At 44.5% G+C, this 21792-nt stretch overlaps 1 protein-coding gene across 3 annotated transcripts; it reads left to right on the top strand.

Moving 5' to 3' along the window:
• The first annotated feature begins 189 nt into the window (after nucleotides 1–189).
• Nucleotides 190–21523, top strand: LOC106570482 (nuclear pore complex protein Nup153). Of its 3 annotated transcripts, none has more exons than XM_014142877.2 (21): nucleotides 190–432; nucleotides 7623–7839; nucleotides 8044–8331; nucleotides 8566–8705; nucleotides 12392–12520; nucleotides 12649–12765; nucleotides 13049–13093; nucleotides 13186–13239; nucleotides 14101–14229; nucleotides 14575–14757; nucleotides 14970–15107; nucleotides 15438–15542; nucleotides 15723–15807; nucleotides 15909–16010; nucleotides 16198–16770; nucleotides 16952–17143; nucleotides 17323–18180; nucleotides 18393–18728; nucleotides 18997–19251; nucleotides 19417–19600; nucleotides 19849–21523. In XM_014142877.2, the coding sequence occupies exons 1-21, from the start codon at nucleotides 214–216 to the stop codon at nucleotides 19937–19939; spliced, it is 4440 nt and encodes a 1479-aa protein (XP_013998352.2). In that variant the 5' UTR covers nucleotides 190–213; the 3' UTR covers nucleotides 19940–21523. The 3 variants fall into 3 exon arrangements, with proteins under 3 accessions (XP_013998352.2, XP_013998355.2, XP_013998354.2); XM_014142879.2 differs by having other exon boundaries at nucleotides 282–432; nucleotides 7626–7839; XM_014142880.2 differs by lacking the exon at nucleotides 15438–15542.
• The last annotated feature ends 269 nt before the right edge of the window (nucleotides 21524–21792 follow it).

A 21792-nucleotide genomic window follows, 5' to 3' on the forward strand; every position in this document is an offset into this window, starting at 1 on the left:
CTTTAATAAATGACACTGATAAAAGAATGCATGCGTACACATATTTTGAGGATCTGAGTCTAGTGCAACTGTTTTAATTTGTTTATTTTTCATTGGGAAATGTACATCACATTTTTAAGTCTGTTATTAATTTCCTTTGTCACTCATATGTCTGATATTTATAGCTTTCAGGGGCACTACGTAAATAAACCCTGAAGAGGCTCACAAGTGTGAATGCCTAAACTGCATTTCCCATGGTTCTCTTTTAACGTGAAGCTTCCTTCCAAGAGGACTGAGTCGCTGAACTCTATGGTTAATGCTATGACAGGACAGTTGGAACAGCTATCCGGTGCCGAGTCGATATTCAATCTAGCCATGGCGGCCACGGGTGGAGGGAAAATTAGAAGCAGAAGATGTCATAGTGCTTCGAAACCTTACGCCAAAAGCAAACAGGTAAATAAAATGACCGTGTTCGTATGAGTGTTCCACATTGAAGGATAGCATGTAGTTTCTTGACAGTTGTCTTTTAGCTTTTGTGTTATTGTTTTCTTGGAGACATTTTGTGTGGCCTAGTCTTAGCGCTCATGGCCTCCACGCTGTGTCAAGGAAACGAGCAAGCTAGCGAAGTGAGACAAACATTTTGCCGGTTCAGGGAACTAACGTTAATGTTACTAGCCAGGTAACCGGCGTGTATCTTTTAAAACTGTAAAGACTAACGACAGCCATAGTTATTTAACACGCTGTCTTGTAGAAATATTTAAATGTACTAGTTTATATGTAGTAACGTTACTGGCTTCTTGTCAAGTTTGCGTTGGCTACATGCGTAGCTATTCAAACTAGCAAGCAGTCGACAAGTAGCTAACGTTAGCTAGCTAATTTCGGATGCTTGCTAAATCTAACTACCTAGCTAGTTTTGCGTTGTCTCTTTGCCTACATTGATATGCAACGTAAACTATGTAATATCATATCAGTTGTGATACGTTGATAGTATCTCCCTATTCAATAATGTATATATTTTCTATTTAAGACATTTGGCTTTGGTCTTTGTCATTTCATAGCCGTTTAGGTCATAATGTGTAGTTAGTGCGCAATGCTAGTTAGCATTGCTAACTAGCTAATTTCAGAACCGTTTCAAGTGACCACATGGTTGACTAGTTCAATACTAGCTGAGCGAGAAACGTTAGAGGCTAGGTCGTTTAACATAAGCATTACTTGGTTACAGTCTACTAAGGCAACATAAATAAATTATCAACATTAGGCCGTGATAGTAGTACGTTTCCAGATTTCTTAAAAACAAGGCAATATTATGACTTGGGTTTGTTCATCTCGAAAGGGGCATAAATGTGAGGCGGTGTGGAAACGTAGCTAACAAGTCGTAGCCTAGCCTGGGGCATTGAGCTCCTTTGAGGACAGTGGACTAGAGGTCTTCCAGGGGCCAAAAAGTTAAACCCGATGACAATCGTAACCGAACCGGATAATACAATGTTTTGAAAGGGCCACTCGGACCCGAGAACAATCAGGTCCACCACAATACAGTTCAAACCTCATGTCTCTATCTGTTAAAGTTATTGTAGTTTTTAACATTGAAGGGTGAATAAATCGATGGAAGCCAGAGTAAGTGGTCAAATCTGGAAAATATCATCGTCAGCTAGGCTGGATACTGTGCTAGAATTAGTTGAACTAGTCCTCTTCTTGGAGGTGAGATCGATTTTGAGACATGACATGTAGCATTTTCATATTTTACAAATTATTTTAATATTAATGCAAAATTCTTATTTTTAGGCTTGTTTTTGTGAGAAATATTCTCTGTGAAATGTCAACGGAGCACTGAGCGTACCACAAGCTTTAGATTTTCAAAGCCTTTTACACAGTGGTGGGAAAAGTACGCGATTGTCATACTTGAGTAAAAGTAAAGATACCTTAATAGAAAATGACTCAAGTACAAAGTCACCCAGGAAAATACTAGAGTTAAAGTATTTGGTTTTAAATGTGCTTAAGTATCAAAAGTAAGTGTCAATTATTTCAAATTCCTTATATTAAGCAAACCACAGCACCATTCCTTGTTTTTTGTTTTTTTACAGATAGCCAGGGGCACACTCCAACATTCAGTCACAATTTACAAACAAAGCATTTGTGTTGAGTTATGTTGCCAGATCAGAGACAGTAGAGATGACCAGGGATGTTCTCTTGATACCTGTGTGAATTTGACCATTTTCCTGTTCGGCTAAGTATTCAAAATGGAACGAGTGTAAGGGAACATGCAGGGAGGAAAAAGTGTATTTTCATTAGGAATGTAGTGAAGTAAAGGTTGTCAAAAATATAAATGGTAAAGTACAGATACCCCAAAACTACTTAAGTTGTACTTTACAGTATTTTTACCTAAGTACTTTACACCACGGCTTTAACATATACTTCAGATTGTTTTGTTGACTCTGCCTTTAACATGAGACAATGTTGCCATGAGCAGCACCACAGATATTGAGATGAGTGAGATGCAAGACTTCACTCTGTCACACACAGTATGTGCACAGGTTTGCTTCACGCAGTTCACAGCGTGCTAGCCAGGGCACCAAAACAGAATTTGAGCCTCGTGCTTCAACGCTCTTAGTTGTTGGAGAAATTGACCCACTTTGCTGTTTACTTTCTACATCTACGTCATACCGCTGAGTCTACCTTTTAATTTTTTTTTTTTAATATAAAACGAGGAAACAACTTTGCAGATGATCACCATATGTAAAATCCAAAAAAGTTGCTGCGTGAAAGTGGCACCACTCTGTCGAGTGCTTTTAATCAGATTTAATTATTTTACGAAGTCTGACTTTCAGAACATGAAGAATGATATTTGTCTTGGTCAAATTTATTTTACAACACAAGGAAGTGAAATGGCATCACCAAAGCACGTTTTCACCCACTCTATGCAAAGTGGGAGGACAAAATGGACTTGAAACAGGCGAATGTTTACTTGTTTCTCAGGAGGGAAAGGGGAAGTCAGATCTGTGGAAGACATTTGACATAGTTTTGGAAACTACTGGAGATAAAGAAAAGAGGCTATATGAGCAAGCGCTGTGTGAGTACTGTGTGCCAAACAGGTGCTGTTAGATTACAATATTATATTTTTGGACCATTTGGAACAGTGTAAACACAAAATAAAGTATGTATACTAGAGTCTGTTCTAATGAAGGTAAATAATATATATTACTGTATAAAGCCTTAATTACAGCAAATACTAAAGGTTGCATGCATTCGTGAATTGCGGTTTATATCTTGTTTTGGATAATTATTCAAAGCTCCCTTTGTTAGTTCATTTTAAAACGGAAATGCTTGATTGTATTTCAAAGCATGAATGACTCATATGCTGTGTGATGACATGGGGCTCCCGAGTGGCGCAGCGGTCTAAGGCACTGCATCTGTGCTAGAGGCGTCACTACAGACCTTGGTTCTATTCCAGGATTGATTGATACAGTAGCATATTTATTGAAATATAGGCATAAGTATTAAGACTAAACAGCACACGCTCTTACATGCTGACCAGGCTGTTTGCGTCGATGTGCGCGAGCGTTGAAAAGTAAATGTACACGTTATTCAGTCATTGTACCCACACTGCTCGCACGCGTCAACGAGCGTCTGCGTAGCCAGGCACTAAAATAGAACTTGGTTCTATTTGTGACACTCGACGCGCTGCAAGTCCTGCATCTTCCATCTCCGCATTGGTTTTGAGGAGCATATACCAACGTGGGTGATTGAAAGATGAACTGAGGTCCACACTCCAGTCCAGTCGGGTTTATGGTAAGGCACCTTAAAATTGGTTGCCAAGCGCCATATAAAATCAGAAGAAGAAGCCTGAAGGAGGAGAGATTACTAGAAACAAACTCGATTTACCCTTTTATTAGTGGATTCATTGTCAATAGTGGACCTTGTGCATTTCAGGTAAAATAACAACCCAGTGTTTATATCCCAGGACAAATTAGCTAGTAATACATTTATTGTTTTAGAAACATTACAAAGCATGCTCATCTGATTTGTTGGTGTAATTTTAGCGGGGGGAAAAAAAAACATTTTGGTTGGTAGATAAAAATAAATAAAAAAGTAATCTACCTGCCACAGTGGCTGGTGGACCAAACGTAATTTTAGGCCCTGCCAACAATCAACCAGTCGACTAAGGGATGTCAGACCTAATTTTAACATCACTATTTTTGACCACACATTTGATTAATTAAATATTTAATCAGTCTTCCTCAAATGAAGGGGATGATAATACAATCTTTGCAAGAGGGAGGGAATCTGATTACGTTGGTCCCCAACTCGTAGCTCAGTCTTTTCATTCGGGGGGTGGGGAATTGATCCGCTGGCCTACAAAAGTTAGTTGCCCTTCCCTGTACTATGTCATATCAGCATCCAGAATTCCAGGAACATATAACACCTTGACATGAAATGCCACAGTATGTTTTCATAAGTCAAAACATGTCTGTAAATACATTTTTTCAGTTGACAGGAACAATGCACCATTTAGCAGTTTATTATAAAGTAATTTTATCAATAGCCCGTGGGCAAAGACTGGGACTTTTAGATTGGCTATTGGAAAGTGAAGGCCAGAAGCCCGCCAGCAGTAATAACACAGAGGACGTGTAGGCCAAACTAGCGGAATATTTGACACAAGTTCACTTCAGACCAGTGAACTCGAACTTCCAGTTAGGGTTATGTTTGTGTAGGCCTACATGTCAGCTGCACATTCCACTTATTTGGTTGGACCCCACATGCATAAATTGTGCTTTTCTTCCGTCAGCTGGGAAGTGTTGGTGAGGGAAGCAGTAGGCCTACTCACTTTTAAATGGACATGTAAAAGTTATGAACTGTCATCACAGCAGCTGGTTTCAGGTTATTGGCCTTGGAGGAAGGGAAAAATCATGAGCGTGAAATCACTGTCTTTCATCCCACCTTGTTGAATTTAACACGAAGCGTCCTCTCACGAACAGTCCTTCTTACAGATTGGACCTCCCTTTTTAAAAATGCATCGGGAATAGATTTTTTCCACATGCCATTGACACTTTGCTATATACTGAACAAAAATATAAACGCAACAATTTCTATGATTTTACTGAGTTACAGTTCATATAAGGAAGTCAGTCATTTGAAATAAATAAATTAGGCCCTAATCTATTGATTTCACATGACTGGGCAGGAGTGCAGCCATGGGTGGGCCTGGGAGGGCATAGGCCCACCCACTGGGGAGCCAGGCCCAGCCAATCAGAATTAGTTTTTCCCGCAAAAGGGTTTTATTACAGACAGAAATACAGACAGAAATACTCTGTTTCATCAGCTGTCCAGGTGGCTGGTCTCAGACAATTCCACAGGTGAGGAAGCTGGATGTGGAGGTCCTGGCTAGAGTGGTTAAACGTGGTCTGCGGTTATGAGGCTGGTTGGACGTACTGCAAAATTCTCTAAAATGACATCTAAAATGACATTGGCTTATGGTAGAAAAATTAACATTCAATTATCTGGCACAGCTTTGGTGGACATTCCGGCAGTCAGCATGCAAATTGCACGCTCCTTCAAAACTTGAGACATCTGTGGCATTGTTTTGTGTGACAAAACTGCATATTTTAGAGTGGCAAAGGAGAGATGTTCACTAACAGGGTTGTAAACAAGTTTGTGCACAACATTTTAGAGAAATAAGCTTTTTGTGTGTGTATGGAAAAATTCTGGGGTCTTTTATTTTACCTCATGAAACATGGGACCAACACTACGTGTTTATATTTTTGTTCAGAATAGTTAGGCCTACCATGCTAGTAGTCGTTAACTTAACTCTGATGCACCTGAGCATCAGTCGAATTAACATAAAAAATACCCAACAAATGTTTAAGCTAGAGAAATGTTTTTTTTTGTTGCATTGGCTGTGTCTCAATCTGCCTATGTTGGCCTTCTGCATCTGCGGTGGAATGTATAGCAGAGCTAAAGCTCTGTTTGTCAGACCAGGAGACATCACGAAAATCGGTCCTCTCACGAAAACATCTGTAGCGTCCGAATGGTTTGGCCAACTAACTAATATGGAAAGGAGACACTCGCAAACACCCCGCCTAAGGCCTAGACTTTTAGAGGTTAAACCCGTGTGGTCTGTAGACAGGATGTGTCAGAACTAACCGCCCCGAGGTGAGTGGCCTATTGTGGTGTGACATAGTCAGCTCTTCCAGTCATATAGGTAATAATGAACATTGCATTTACATCTGTGTGTGTGTGGAACCCCGAGCCAGTGTTGACAGGGTTTGGGGTCTGTATATTTAGCTACGTTGACCACTTGACCTGTCTGCTTTTGTAGTGGTCCTATATTATGATTTATGGCAAAAATAATTGTTCCTTTTTTTATGAAATGCTACAATCTGAGTCAGACTCATTGTCCAGTTTGTATAGCCTAGCAGCTCATTGGTTCACTTGAACGTCTGTCAATTGTACGCCTCCATCCCATCTTACTGTTTCAACCACACACACACACACACACACACACACACACACACACACACACACACACACACACACACACAAGTGCTTCCTGGGAGAACAATGAGAGCAGATTTCTGGCACAGTCCTGTGGTCTCATGGCCCCATTCACAGGAGTAATGCAGCATCTTTAAATCCCTAGAATCACAAGAAAGGCCTGCGAGCACTAACTGACCCACAGAGGGGTCTGAGAGGCTGGGCTGGTACATAGGTCTGAGGGGCTGGTACATAGGTTAATTAGACTTATCTAGAGCAGCAGTTCATAACTTTTTCCATTCCGGGACCACCACAATCACAGTCAAAAGCTCTTGAGAACTACCATTCAAAGTGGCGCATTTTCTTTTACCGCTATATCTTGCCGGTCAATTTTAGCAGTCAATGTAACTAATTAAAGGCTTATTATTATAATAATAAACAATTTGCCTTGTGGTAAGTCATGTAAAATTGATTGTGTTTACACTGGTGTTTGCTTGGTAAAAACTGTGTGGACAGCTGCGCTGCGCTCAACTGGTGGTTTTTACAGATGAGCAGAAGTGGAGTGGAGCGTATGGTCGTTATCAGGAGTCAAAAGCTACCAGGAGACTGGGCGGTGTCGAGCTACCTCCTTTTTACAGTTGCGGCCAAATTTAACTTGGGCTTGAGGCTCCTGCAGACCCATTCTAAAAGGACATTTAGTGTAGTTAATGAAGCTGTAGAGCACTTCAGGACCGTTTTTGTGATATTGATTTTAAAGACAGGAAGCATCTCCCTCTGGCTTGTAGATAAGCCTAGATCTCCTGTAGAAGGGTGTGTGTGTTACAGCATTAGACCTGTGCTACTCAGTGCTGCGTCAGACAGACTCCTCTGACCCACTTTTCACTGAGAGCTTGAGTAAGTAGGGCTTTGCGTTTCGCTTGAGAGGAATTACTTTCCTGTGCGCCCACTGCTCGCTCGCTCTCTTTCGATACCTAGTGACACTTTCATCATTGGTGTGGTTTGACTTTTTTCTAGTTTGTTGCCCTGAATGAATTTGTACTTCGCTATAATGTGTAACACTAGATGTTCACCAAACAATGTTCATCACAGTTTTATTTTCTTTTGGAAAGTTTCACTATTGTGTTAAATGTCTCCCTTTATTCTCTCCATCCCGCTCTCCACTTTCTCTCCACCAGCAGCAGCCTGGCCTGATTAGTCGAGTGACGGACACAGTCAAGAGCATCGTTCCTTCTTGGCTGCAGAAATACTTCAGGAATGGGGAGGCTGCAGAAGGGGGAGGGGCCGTAGTGGGGGCGGAGCAGAACAGCCAGGCCCCTCCCCCAAATGGCAGCGAGGAGGTAGCACCCCTTCCTGATGGACGGGACTCTCCGGAGCCCGGTACCAGCAATACAGGTTAGCAGATATGGTGTCAGCCAATCAGCATTCAGGGCTCGAACCACCCAGTTTATAATATTTGTTAATGTTTCATATTTTGTGTTAGGATTGTAAAGCCTAATTCCAGTAGTTGGACTTGCCTTGGGACTTCAGTGCAATTTTGAACCTCAAAATATGTATCAACCCATCTTAACCCTAGACATTTCTCCTCAACACCCCCAGAACCTTCGACAAGCAGGGCATCCCTGAACTTTCAGGATGTTCTGTCGAGGCCCCCCCTCAACCGCTCTCACCTCCACTTCCCCTCCTTGGACACCTCCCCGGTCCACAGGGGCCCCAGCTCTCTCTTCTCCCAGCCCTCCACCTCCTCTGCCCCTTTCTCTGGGGGCCCCTTCGCTGGGGCCTCGCCCAGCTTCTCCCTTGTCAAAGAGATCAAAGACAACAGCTCACAGCACGAGGACGACAACATCTCTACCACCAGCGGCTTCTCTTCACGTGCATCAGACAAAGGTAGTGTGTGTCAAAAGTACGGAATCACGTTTTGGCTACTAGCAATCCTGTTGAGGTCTTGAGTCAGCAGAAGAGATTTTTATGGTAGGATGTGGCTTTGAGAAATTATATCCCAAGTCTTGAATATAGGATTTTGGCATCTGTAGTCAGTACTGCTAAAAATCAGTCCTTTGTTGCGTAGATGTATGACACATTTTGTATGATTACTCAAATTTGAATCTTCTCTGTCCCCAGATGTGCCTAATTCAAAGACCGCATCGCTACCCCAGCTTTGGTCCCCGGAGATGGACCGGACCCACTCTGGGCCTCAGCAGTCCCAGTCCAGTCTCAAGAAGCCTGCGTTCAACCTGTCTGTCTTTGGGACGTCCTCCTCTGTGAGTGTCAGTCAGTCAAGTCAGTCCTCCTCTGTGAGTGTCAGTCAGTCAAGTCAGTCCTCCACTGTGAGTGTCAGTCAGTCAAGTCAGTCCTCCACTGTGAGTGTCAGTCAGTCAAGTCAGTCCTCCACTGTGAGTGTCAGTCAGTCAAGTCAGTCCTCCACTGTGAGTGTCAGTCAGTCCTCCGCTGTGAGTGTCAGTCAGTCAAGTCAGTCCTCCACTGTGAGTGTCAGTCAGTCAAGTCAGTCCTCCACTGTGAGTGTCAGTCAGTCAAGTCAGTCCTCCACTGTGAGTGTCAGTCAGTCAAGTCAGTCCTCCTCTGTGAGTGTCAGTCAAGTCAGTCCTCCTCTGTGAGTGTCAGTCAAGTCAGTCCTCCACTGTGAGTGTCAGTCAGTCAAGTCAGTCCTCCGCTGTGAGTGTCAGTCAGTCAAGTCAGTCCTCCACTGTGAGTGTCAGTCAGTCAAGTCAGTCCTCCACTGTGAGTGTCAGTCAGTCAAGTCAGTCCTCCACTGTGAGTGTCAGTCAGTCAAGTCAAGTCAGTCCTCCGCTGTGAGTGTCAGTCAGTCAAGTCAGTCAGTCCTCCGCTGTGAGTGTCAGTCAGTCAAGTCAGTCAGTCCTCCGCTGTGAGTGTCAGTCAGTCAAGTCAGTCAGTCCTCCACTGTGAGTGTCAGTCAGTCAGTCAAGTCAGTCCTCCACTGTGAGTGTCAGTCAGTCAGTCAAGTCAGTCCTCCACTGTGAGTGTCAGTCAGTCAGTCAAGTCAGTCCTCCACTGTGAGTGTCAGTCAGTCAGTCAGTCAAGTCAGTCCTCCACTGTGAGTGTCAGTCAGTCAGTCAGTCAAGTCAGTCCTCCACTGTGAGTGTCAGTCAGTCAAGTCAAGTCAGTCCTCCACTGTGAGTGTCAGTCAGTCCTCCGCTGTGAGTGTCAAGTCAGTCCTCCACTGTGAGTGTCAGTCAGTCCTCCGCTGTGAGTGTCAGTCAGTCCTCCGCTGTGAGTGTCAGTCAGTCCTCCGCTGTGAGTGTCAGTCAGTCCTCCACTGTGAGTGTCAGTCAGTCCTCCACTGTGAGTGTCAGTCAGTCCTCCACTGTGAGTGTCAGTCAGTCCTCCACTGTGAGTGTCAGTCAGTCCTCCACTGTGAGTGTCAGTCAGTCCTCCACTGTGAGTGTCAGTCAGTCAAGTCAGTCCTCCACTGTGAGTGTCAGTCAGTCCTCCACTGTGAGTGCCAGTCAGTCAAGTCAGTCCTCCACTGTGAGTGCCAGTCGAGAGTCCACAAACTCTACTTGCCTAGCTACTGATGTTCAGTTGATTTACTTTGACTAGTTGATCATTTACACAAATATAAGTACATTTTTTACAGAAAAACCAACATGTATAGAGTGCCTATAGAAAGTCTACAACCCCTCTCTTTTTTCCCACATTTTATGTTAAGTGGGATTGAAAAGTTAAAAAGAAAAGTAATTTGACCTACACAAAACACTCCATAATGTCAAAGTGAAAAGAAAATGATACAAATTAATACATTTTTTAGAACTAAAATATAGTCACCCCCTTTTAGGCAAGCCTAAATTAGTTCAGAAGTAGAATTTGGCTTAGCAAATTCTACTACACCTTTCACTTCCTTGTGAGGGTTCACCACTTCTCAAATCGCTTTTCCAGAAATATAGAAAATGTAAGATATAAAGCTGACTGAGGTTGAAAGGTCTACACAATAAAATAGAACGGTTCTGTAACCATTGCCAGGCTGAGTAAGCCCCTGTCCCTGCTAATCTGAGGATTCCATATTCAATTAAAACATGTGTACTCACAGCGAGGGGGCTGGACATGCGCTCCAGGGACTGTAGGATGCGTCGGGCGGTGGCGCTGGTCACCCCACAGGGCTGAGCCCCAGCAGGCTTGGCCTTGATCTGTCTCCGCAATGGAGCCTAGAGGGGAAAATATAGAAATCAAATTAAATATAGCAGCATTTAGCAAATTCTAAGTGTAAAATAATGGAGTTGAAATTATTTTTGTCTTCCCCTTCTGTTCCTCATGCATAAAACATCTGTAAGGTCCTTCAAGCACAGATGAAACTACAAAGACCAGGGAGCTGTTTGAAAGCCTCATAAAGGGCTGTTATTGGTAGATGGGTAACAATAACAAATCAGACGTTGAATATCTCTTTAAGCATGATAAAGTGAACAGTTATGCTGTGGATGATGTATTAAACCACCCAGACATATCGAAGATGAAGTCGTCCTACTGAACTGAGCTGCAGGACCAGAATGAAGCTGCTCAGCGACGTCACCATGAGGCCGTTTGGTGATTTTTAAAGGGCTACAGAGTTCAATGGCTGTGATGGGATAACTGAGGACGGATCAACATTGTAGTGACTCCACAATAATGACTGAAATGACAGATTGAAAAGAAGAATACAAATATCCAGAATAAAAAATATTCCGAAACATGCATATGTATGCAGCAAGGCACTAAACTAATATGGCAAAGAAATCCACTTTTTGCAAAGCCTTATGTTTTGGGGCAAACACAACACATCACTGAGTAACTGCCTTCTTATTTTCAAGCATGGTGGTGGTTGCATCATGGTATGGGTGTTCTTGACATCGACAAAGACTAGGCAGTCTTTGCCGATGGATTAAAAAAAAACTGGATAAAAAAACCGTGATGGCGCTAAGTGTTGTGTATTGAGCATGGTGGTGGGCATGTTATGGCGTTCATGTTTGCCTGCGCAAATAGCCTAAACTGACGTTTCTGCCTCTTTATTGGATTGTACTTTCACCATGTCACGGAAACAGGCAAAACCTGCTTCAGTCTGATTTACACCAGACACTGGGAGAGGAATCATCTTTCAGCAGGACAGTAATCAACAACACAAAGCCAAATCTACACTGGAGTTGCTTATCAAGAAGACAGTGATTGTTCCTGAGTAGCCAAGTTACAGTTTCGTCTTAAATCTGCTTGAAAACCTATGGCAAGACTTGAACATTGCTGTCTAGCAATGATCCCCAACACCTTGACTGAGATAAAAATATATGTGTATTTATAGACTCTCAGCTGTAATCGCTGCCAAAGGTGATTCTAACATGTATAGACTCTTACCTAATCAAGGTATATTTAAGCAATGAGGCCCGAGGAGGTGTGGTATATGGCCAATATACCACGGCTACGGGTTGTCCTTAAGCGCAACGCAGAGTGCCTGGACACAGCCTTTAGCCGTGGTATGTTAGCCATATACCACAAACCCCAGAGGTGCCTTATTGCTATCATGAACTGGTTACCAATTTTAATTAGAGCAGTAAAAATAAATGTTTTTTGTCGGTCTGATATACCACAGCTGTCAGCCAATCAGCATTCAGTGCTCAAACCACCCAGTTTATAATAGTGTTTTGTATTTAATTAATCTTTGAAAAAATATTTTTTTCTTCCACTTTGGCATTATAAGAATTTGTTCTTAACTGACTTGACTAGTTAAATAAAAAAAAACATACAAAAATTACATGTTTTGTCAAGGATCTTCACAAAATACTGACTATTAAATCCATTTGATTCCCACTTTGTAACAAAATAAAATGTGACAATTCAAGGGGGGGTGTTGACTTTCTATAGGATCTTGGAAACTCTGTCTTTTGCGGCATTATATATATGATTGTGTGTTTTAACATTGGGCATTTGTGTTCTTCTCCTCCACTAGTCTACGATGAACAGTTCCGTGCTGAATTCCAGTCAGTTGGGGGATTCCCCCTTCTACCCAGGGAAGACTACCTACGGGGGAGCGGCTGCTGTTAGGACAGCCCGTTCACGCACAGCCATACCTTACCAGGTAGTTCTCTACAACTCAACAATGTTTCCCTATTGATTTTCTCCTAGGCAAGAAACAATATTCTGTGGGAAATGGGTTTGTGAAAAGTGCTGCTATATTTAATTTGATTTCTATATTTTCCCCTCTAGGCTCCATTGCGGAGACAGATCAAGGCCAAGCCTGCTGGGGCTCAGCCCTGTGGGGTGACCAGCGCCACCGCCCGACGCATCCTACAGTCCCTGGAGCGCATGTCCAGCCCCCTCGCTGTGAGTACACATGTTTTAATTGAATATGGAATCCTCAGATTAGCAGGGACAGGGGCTTACTCAGCCTGGCAATGGTTACAGAACCGTTCTATTTTATTGTGTAGACCTTTCAACCTCAGTCAGCTTTATATCTTACATTTTCTATATTTCTGGAAAGCGATTTGAGAAGTGGTGAATCCTCACAAGGAAGTGAAGTTAACATCTCAACTTGGCTACCAAGTAATGGTAAATATTGGTTGTTTATGTTAACAAGTGCATCACAGTTGTGTGTTTGTCTTAACAGGATGCCAAGAGAATCCCCTCTACTGTTTCCTCTCCCTTGTCAACAGTAAGTGTTCAGTATTTCTCTTTAAACTTTTCTTAGATCCTCAATTGTTGTCATTGTCATGATCTCACAGTTATTTCTCCTATGTCCTTCAGTCACTGGATGGCAGCACTCTACACCTTTCACATTTTCAGGCCAAAAAGAAACGGGTAAGTGTTTATCCTCTAATCAACCTTTACAAAATCTCTTGACACTGACAATTGACATAATGGCTGGTCTCCTCTCCTCTACGTGTGTTGTTAACCAGTTTTCTCCCAGCTGTTAGTCCACAATATTATGAACCTCAACAACTAACATGCACAGCAGCAGCTGAAAGGTCTTGAGCCAAACACTGCGGTTACTTGGTGTGAACAGTGGTGTCATTGTTAGTTCCTCCTGCCCCTTTTATTCCTGTCTGCTGTAGTTAATGGGTGTCAGGCTGGGGCAGCTGTTCACCACTGCTCTGCTGTGTTTATGCCCTGAGTCTGTGAGCAGGTGTGTGGTTTTAAGTAAGTGGGTGTGTGAGTGAGTGAAGAGTGTGTTTGTGAGCATGTGTGTCTCTTTGTGTTGCTATCTAGTAGGGTTAGCTATGCCAATGCTGGATGGCTGTCCGTAACTGTTAAATGGTCCAGCTGTGACAGCTGGTCACTAAGCCCTGACAATGGGCCGTTGAGAAGTAAGGGGGTCTGACAAGACTGTCCAGATCCATAGATGGCTTTTTGGGACAGAAGGCTCGAGGGCTGGTTCCTCTCAATGTTGTGGCCATATTGACTAAGTGCTACCTTTTTGAGATTTCTCAAAGACCATGCAAACATTTTGTTACAATGAAAGTTTGGCAGTGGTACGTGCCAGTTTATTAGAACTTTTCTTTGGTTTCATTTGGCCAGATTAATCCAGCTGTGGATAATGGCCATATATGGATTGGAGAGCTGAGACAAACATTTTAACGTTGTACATTTGTGTGTGCTCGCGGGCCTGGGACACATTTGTTTTGAGTATTTATCTGACGTTTCTGTGTGTTCCCCCTCCAGCTGGACTCTCCCCTCCCCCCAGTCCAGAAGCTGGTGATCCCGGCGGCAGCGTCAGTGTCGGGGAACCGTTCCATGTCCTTCAGGCCCTCTCTGACCCCCGGGGGCCTGGCTCGGACCCCTAGAGACACGGTGAGGACCCCCACCACCACCTCCACATTAGTCAGCTAATGGCTTCTACGCATCCATCCAACTACCGCAAATTAACTATCGATGATGTGTTGCGAAGTTTTCCCCGAACTCAGACTGTCAATGACTTTCTACATGTTGAATCGGGACCAGCTACGATGTCCAACAACTATGTCCAGCGGCGATCAGCTGAGGCTACACACCGTGCTGACTATTTTAACACCTGTCCATAGGCGGTTGGATAGATGTGTAGAAGCCTTTAAGTCTGTGTTTTATTCCAGAGTTGCTTTCCAAATTACAGCCAGACTGCTGCTTGTGTTTCATGTTCCACCTCTGCTTTGCCTCCAGCCCACAAGACAATCCCCTCTGATTCCTGAAGCAGTGGCAGGTCCTTCTCAAAGCACAAGCAGCATTCTACCCACCTACCCTCTGTCCAGCACTCCTGCATCCAGTAGCACAGGGTCAGGAGGTGGGAAGATGAAGAGGGAGAGGACCAGCACGAGACCCTCTTCCAAACGTCCTGAAGACCAGGTGGGTTCTCCGTTCTCACTCTCTGTGACCCCTCTCCTTTCTGGGGAGAAAGGTTTGGTTTCCCGGCAAATGATAAATAAATGATTTTGGTTCTAAATCTCTTCAGAAAAGGGTGAAAGTGGGATTTTAAAATGGCATTTACTACCCCTTCTGTGTAGAAATGATCTGGTGCTGCGTGCTGTTTCAAATACTCCATTTGACTCTCTCTTCAGGTCGCTGAGCTATCGGACCTGCCAGCCATCTCGCTCCCCCACAGCCCGTCCTTCAGTCTGCCCAGCTTCAACTTCTTCCCGCTTCCCACTGCCATTCTCACTACCTCACCTGTCCTGGAGGAACCCGTCCCTAACAAGGTCCGTCCAGTTCCATTTGCTTGCGTCCCAAATGGCACCCCATTCCCTATATGGTGCACTACTTTTGACCCTATTCCCTATATGGTGCACTACTTTTGACCCTATTCCCTATATGGTGCACTACTTTTGACCCTATTCCCTATATGGTGCACTACTTGTGACCAGGCCCCGTAGGATGCCATTTGGGATGCAGGCTTTGACATTGAAATAAAGCTAGTGGAAGAAGTCACAATGTGTTCAGTGTTCATCCTAATGACCATGAAGGCCTAGTGAATAAATAGTGTGCCATCTGCTGAAACTGACCTGGATCAGTTGTCGTCTTTATTCCAGGTGCCACCGACTACAGCCCCCTCTACCCCTCCCTCCACACCTTTCACCTTCTCCTCCCCTATCGTCATGGCAACTGCTGCTAGCCCACCGTCCTTCTCCCCGTCTGTAAGTCCCACAGCTTTACTGCAGCTTGAGTATGCCTGCTGTGATGACAGTATTTCCCCGATAGAATATTGTTGTTTCTGTTTTTGACACTCAACAGTGAGTTCATATTCTTACTCCTGTACCAGGTATTGAAACCAAACCTTGCACTGTCGGATGTTAGTCATTTTCTTTGTCTTTCAGTCTGGATTTACCTTCAGTGCACCTGTAGTGAAAACGGGTCTGTCACTATCCAACGGGAAGATGGCCACCCCAGTATTGGCAGCAGGTAAGCTTGTATCAACTCCAGGATAAGAACAAGATCCAAACCTTGATGTGAAGGGAAATTCATTTCATAGCTAATCGTTGTTTCCATTGGTGTCTCTGTAGTGAAGCACGCTGCCAGTGAGAGCATGGATGAGTTTGAAGGGCCGTGTAAACCAGCCAAGGTGTTGAAACAGGGCAGTGTTCTGGACCTCCTGAATGGACCTGGTGAGAATTACCTGCTTGATGATTTATCTTGATGACTCAAGTCCGTTGCCTTAAACTGGTACTCCATCAGCTGTCATGACTGTTATGGCATCTGTTATGTTGCCATTTTAATGGGAGGGTTCAAATAGTGCCATTAGTTTTCTAATTTGTTTTAGTGGTTTTTAACCCGTTGTCTTCTTCCCCATAGGATTTGCCGTTCCTGTTACTCAGACGTCCCCTGTCCCCAAAGCCCACCAGGAGACCCCAGCACTGTCCACCACCACCCCCTCCCTTGGGGACTTTATCAAAGCACCAGCAGGCTCCTGGGACTGTGACACCTGTGTGGTGCAGAACAAACCCACTGACACCAAGTGTGTGACCTCTGTGACCCCACGACTAAACTCTGGCTCCTCTTTAGCAAAAACCGACAGTATACCCTTGTTGTCCGGGCTGGAGGGTTCCACCACTACTCCCGCTGCAACTTTTGGGGCCCTGTTCACAAAGCCTGCAGGAAGCTGGGACTGTGACACTTGTCTGGTTCAGAACAAGCCTGATGCTGTCAAATGTGTGGCCTGTGAGACAGCCAAGCCTGGGACTGGAGTTAAGGCCACACTGACTATGCCTGCTTTCTCGGAGGCTAAGACTCTGCCTGCTGCTGCCCCACTCCTGGGCTTCGGAGACAAGTTTAAGAAGCCAGAGGGAGCATGGGAGTGTGGCGTGTGCATGGTGCAGAACAAGGTGCAGGACACCAAGTGTGTTTCCTGTGGGATCGCTAAGCCAGGTAGTGAGACGAGAGAACATCCTGGTGCTTATTTTTTTAAAGTTGCCCCATACTGCTATCTTGGCCAAATGTTCAGTTTACATCAGAAGATCTTCAAGGAAGTGTTTAAATGATGTGAATCTGATGCAAATGTACGTGTTTATATTTTTGCTAATCGCTCATATCTTCATCCACCTAACAGGAGCAACGGCAGCGCCTCCATCTCTAACTCCCGCCCCTGTCAGCGCCACTCCTCTACTAGGCTTTGGGGCCCAGTTCAAGAAGCCAGAGGGAGCGTGGGAGTGTGACGTGTGCTGTGTTGAGAACAAGGGAGCAGACAAGGAGTGTGTGGCCTGCCAGACACCCAAGCCTGGAGCTAAAGTAGAGCCCAAAGGTATGTACAGCTGTCAACTGCCATCTTTGTGTGTTCTAGAGGCTTTGTCATTTTCGCGAGATTTAGATTTAGTGAGGATAGATGTGAAGCCTGAACGTGCTAAGGAAATTCATAAGTATTTAAAAAAAGAAATTGTACAGAATTCTGAACTAGTTAATGTGATCCCTGGTCTCTTTCAGCATTTGGTTCCTCATCGTTTGGTATCCAGTCCTCGTCTGACTCGGGGGGATTCAAGTTTGGCATGGGGGCGTCATCGGACTCTGGTTCTGGGGGCTTCAAATTCGGCGGCACCCTCTTGGACTCCTCCTCTTCAGGGGGCTTCAAATTTGGTGCATCTGTCTCATCAGACTCTACCTCGACAGACACTAGCAACTCTGCAGGCTTCAAATTTGGCGGCTCCTCTGAGGGATGCAAATTTGCAGCTTCGGCTGCTTCCACCCCTGCAGTGGACGAGGGGAAGAAGGCTGAAGCCCCCAGTATGGGTGCCGGGTTCAAATTTGGCGTCGGCGGTGGGCTCTCGTTCGGCACTGCAGCAGCTGTTAGCACGGAGAGCGAACCCCCTTACGGTGGGTTCTCCTTTCATCTGGTGGCAACCTCTGATTCCTCCTCCTCTACTTTCAGCCTCCCTGTTTCTACAGAGAATGACAGTGGAGCTTCTACAGAAACCACGACTACGACCACCACAGCAGCAGCTCCTATGTTTGGGAAGCTGGCTGAAGCCAAGGCTACTGCGCTGACCACACCACTAGGGGGCAGCATATTCAGGGAATCACTAGAGAAAGACAAGGCTCCTTCTTTCACCTTTGGGAAGCATGAGAAGGAGGTTGCCTCTATGGATTCTGGGTTCCTGTTCAGTGTTCCTAGTAAAGAGGGGGGGGCATCAGCCTCATCTACGGGCTTTTCCTTCAGTAAGCCAGACCCACCTAAAGACCAGCCCAATGCACCGGCCTTGGCCTTTGGGAAGCCGGAAGACCAGAGTGAGACCCCAGCAGCAGAAGCCCCTAAGCCCTCATTCAGCTTTGGGCAAAGCACAACAGGTGAGAGGAATACTCTGCTGCAATAGTTAATGTTCTTATTAACCTGTTTTGTATTTGTCAGTTTTATGAATGGATGTTCTACTATGGAATTTGTTCTTTTTTTTGGTGCTATTTTTATTTTTCGCTATTCAACTGTTTGTAATTAATGTAAACACTGTCTACACTTAAACCATGATATAATTCTTCACTTAATTCTGTTGCTTTCCTTGCAGATGCTGCAGCCCCAAAGCCAGCATTTGGGTTCATGGCAAGCACCACCTCTTCTTCCACCACCCCTGCCCCCAGTCTGTTTGGGACCCTCAGCAGCTCTACCCCTGCCCCAGCCCCTATCCCGGCCCCCAGTACCTTCCTGTTCGGGCAGAGTGCCTCCACTGAGGCCACCCCAGCCAAGTCCTTCTTGTTTGGGCAGAGCCAGGACAGCCTGCCTGCCCCTGCAGTCTCTCTGAACCCTGGCCCAGCTCAGCCCTTCCTGTTTGGGTCTGGACCTAATGCTGCTGCTCCCTCCTTCACTTTTGGTGCAGCGGCGCCCTCCACTGCCTCATCTGCAGGTTGGTTCCCTTTAGAACTTATTTTAGAGGGGGTTTTCCACCCCTGATGTGCCACTGCATCATTTTACTCATCTGAAATGTATAGTATAGTGCTTTTTCTACACACTTTGCACAGAGAATAACTTTTCTTTATCTAACAAGTATAGCTGTTGACGGCTTTGACCAATGATTGACCAAATATGTTTTACAACTTTAGTGCTCTTGTTTTAGTTGGCTGAAAAGTAGTCTGTGAATGATATAACACTTACCCACCTCTCTCTCTGGTCAGCTCCATCAGCAGCCCCTGCTCCGTTTGTATTCAGCCCTGCCTCCTCCACTGGGTTTGGGTCAGGACAAGCTCCTACCTTTGGTCAGGGCACCTCCCAGCCCAGTGCCCCAGCGTTTGGTTCCCCCGCACCGTCACCCTTCTCTGCCACGGCCTCCCAGCCCCCTGCCTTTGGAGCCAAGCCCAACTCTGTCCCCGTGTTTGGCCACCAAGCCAACTCCACTCCTGCTTTTGGCTCATCCGCCCCCACCACATCAGGTGGGTTACTACTGTCACTTTGTTTGGGGTTGTTTTTTGTGTATGTGTGTGATTTCTAAAAATACATTTGAGCTACTCAGTCTGATTGCAGTGTGATTACATTTTAATCAGTCTACCACGCAATGTCAGAGTCCCTTTTTATGCCTGATGTCATGGTTTTACCAGGTGGATGTTTCCAGTTCGGCGGAGCCAGTGTGTTCGGCACCTCCAGTAACAGCACGGGGGTGTTTGCTTTTGGAGGGGCACCAGGAGGGTCCCCCGCCCCTTCTGCCACGCCCTCCATCGCACCCCAACCCAGTGCACCTGGAAGTGGTTTCAACTTTGCAGCGCCCCCTACCTTTAATATTGGGTAAGTCCAACAGCGCCGACTCCTGAGAAGGGACCATTGGATCGGTGCAAATTCAACTGTCCATATACAAATACATTGGTATTCATACTCTCTCTGAATTTCTGCATGCCCTGGTTTAGTGCATGCATTCAGTTATTAGTCCCAATTGTGACGATAATGAAGAAAGAAAAAAACCCTGCAAGTTATTGGATGTGCGTGTGCTACATTTCAAACAGGTGTTGATGATAATGTCATATCCCCTACTACAGATCAAAGAGCACCACCTTCACTGCAGCTGCCGCTGGACAGCACTCAATCCCCGGTCGCAAGATCAAAACAGCCGTCCGACGTAAGAAGTAAAACATCCATCGGACTAGACTTGAGCCTTTCAAGCAAAGACGGGACTGCTTCCTCTGGACAAACACTGAAGTACTTATGGGGTTCATCAGAGCATCCTTCACATGCTATCTGGGGATGTGGGGGGGTGGAGACCTCAAAGAAACTAGAGAGAGGGACCCTTGTTCAGGACATGTCAGACTTTAAAAATTCAAACTATAAACTGAATAAGAACCTATAACAGCAAAAAAAACACAATCAAGTGAGACTTCTGCTTAACAAAAAGCAAAGATATATATTTTCAACACCTGCAAACGTCAGCTAGAATTTAGGCATGACTTTTTGTGATTTAAAATACAAAGGCAAAAACTGAAATTGAAAGTTGATAGTGTAAAAATATTACTGTTGCATTGATTAGTATGGGTGATCAGGTTATGAACTGCAAAAGTTCATGCAGAGGTTAATGAGAGCCGTAGGGCAACTCCCAAATGGCACCCTATTCCCTATGTAGTGCACTACATTTAACCTGAGTTTGAAGCAGTGCACAACATGGGGTATGGAATAGGGCACCATTTGAGGCGTAGCCATGTTGTCAATGGCGTATGCTGTATGTACAGGTTTCTGTGTGCTGAATGACGCGTGCTTGTTATCCCTGTACACATTTGAGGTGTGTTTTGGTTTCTTTGTACATGCTGAGATGTCTGTGGCATGTGTGTATAAACTGAACGTACGTGTCATTCATGGCATCGGCCGTCAGACAGTCGAAGGTGAGAAACATGAATGTGTTTTAAATGGTGAAAGTGAGTGGGGTGGAGAAGGAGAGGACCGTTACTCCTGCACTGTGGAGATTGGGGCCGGAGGCTGATGCCTGAAGTTTCCTCCTCGACTTTGTAAATCTGCAGTTCCAAATCTGTTCAGTTCTTATTCTTTTGTGGGGGTTTTTACCCCTCTCTCTCTCTGTCGGTCTCCATCTCCTTAATATTCATATCTTCTCTTGTGCCCTCTTTCTCTTCCCTTTATTCTGATTCATATTCTCTCCCTTTACCTCCGTCTGCCTCTCTCTTAATTGGCCTTTGAATATTATTATAAAAACCTGTAAATAGTGTTTTTTTTTTATCTGTGAAGTTGAATTTGTGTAATGTCGCGTTTACGTGCTAGTCGGCACTAGGAAATTCAGAAATTTCCGACTTGCTGGTTGTAGTTAGTTACATGCGGCGTTCAACCAGTTAGCGAGTCGAAATGACAGCGTTCCGACTAGCACGTGAACGTGGCATTAAATCAACTCTGCGTTCAGCATTTTGTCATTTAGAATTTATTATGTAAATCCCTATATTCAAAGTTGCCTGAAATCCATTTAAAAAAACTTAAATGCAAATTGGGATCCTTTGAAGACTAAAGGTATATTGGCTTTTCTGATCCACTTTTGTTTGGACCAAAACCAGTATTGTACAAAGCATTAGTATATATTTTTTTATTGCTTGTTTAAATGGACTAGGGTGACTTTGGATAATAAGGAAGTCAATTTAATTTTAAAGCCATGATTCTTACTGGATGAGTGACACAATAAAAACCATGGGTAATTGCCATCAATAAAACCATTAAAACGTTGTAACTAACATGTTATCATTCCTTTACCACATAACACAATAGGATTCATTTTGACAGAAGAGTTTGTTTTATAAGGGACTAGTATATCAGAACAAAGAGAAAAAGAATGAAACTAGGGTGCCAATTACGGGAAGTCAGGGGGGGGGGCTCATCTCCCCTGAATGAGACATTAGCTCCCCTAAATGCAACAACTTTGGGGGTTCTCTAAATAATGCTAATTTACCATTGTGTGTGTGTATATATATATATTATATATATATAAAAATGTA

Source organism: Salmo salar, chromosome ssa14 (assembly GCF_905237065.1).
Source record: "Salmo salar chromosome ssa14, Ssal_v3.1, whole genome shotgun sequence".
NCBI lineage: Eukaryota > Metazoa > Chordata > Actinopteri > Salmoniformes > Salmonidae > Salmo > Salmo salar.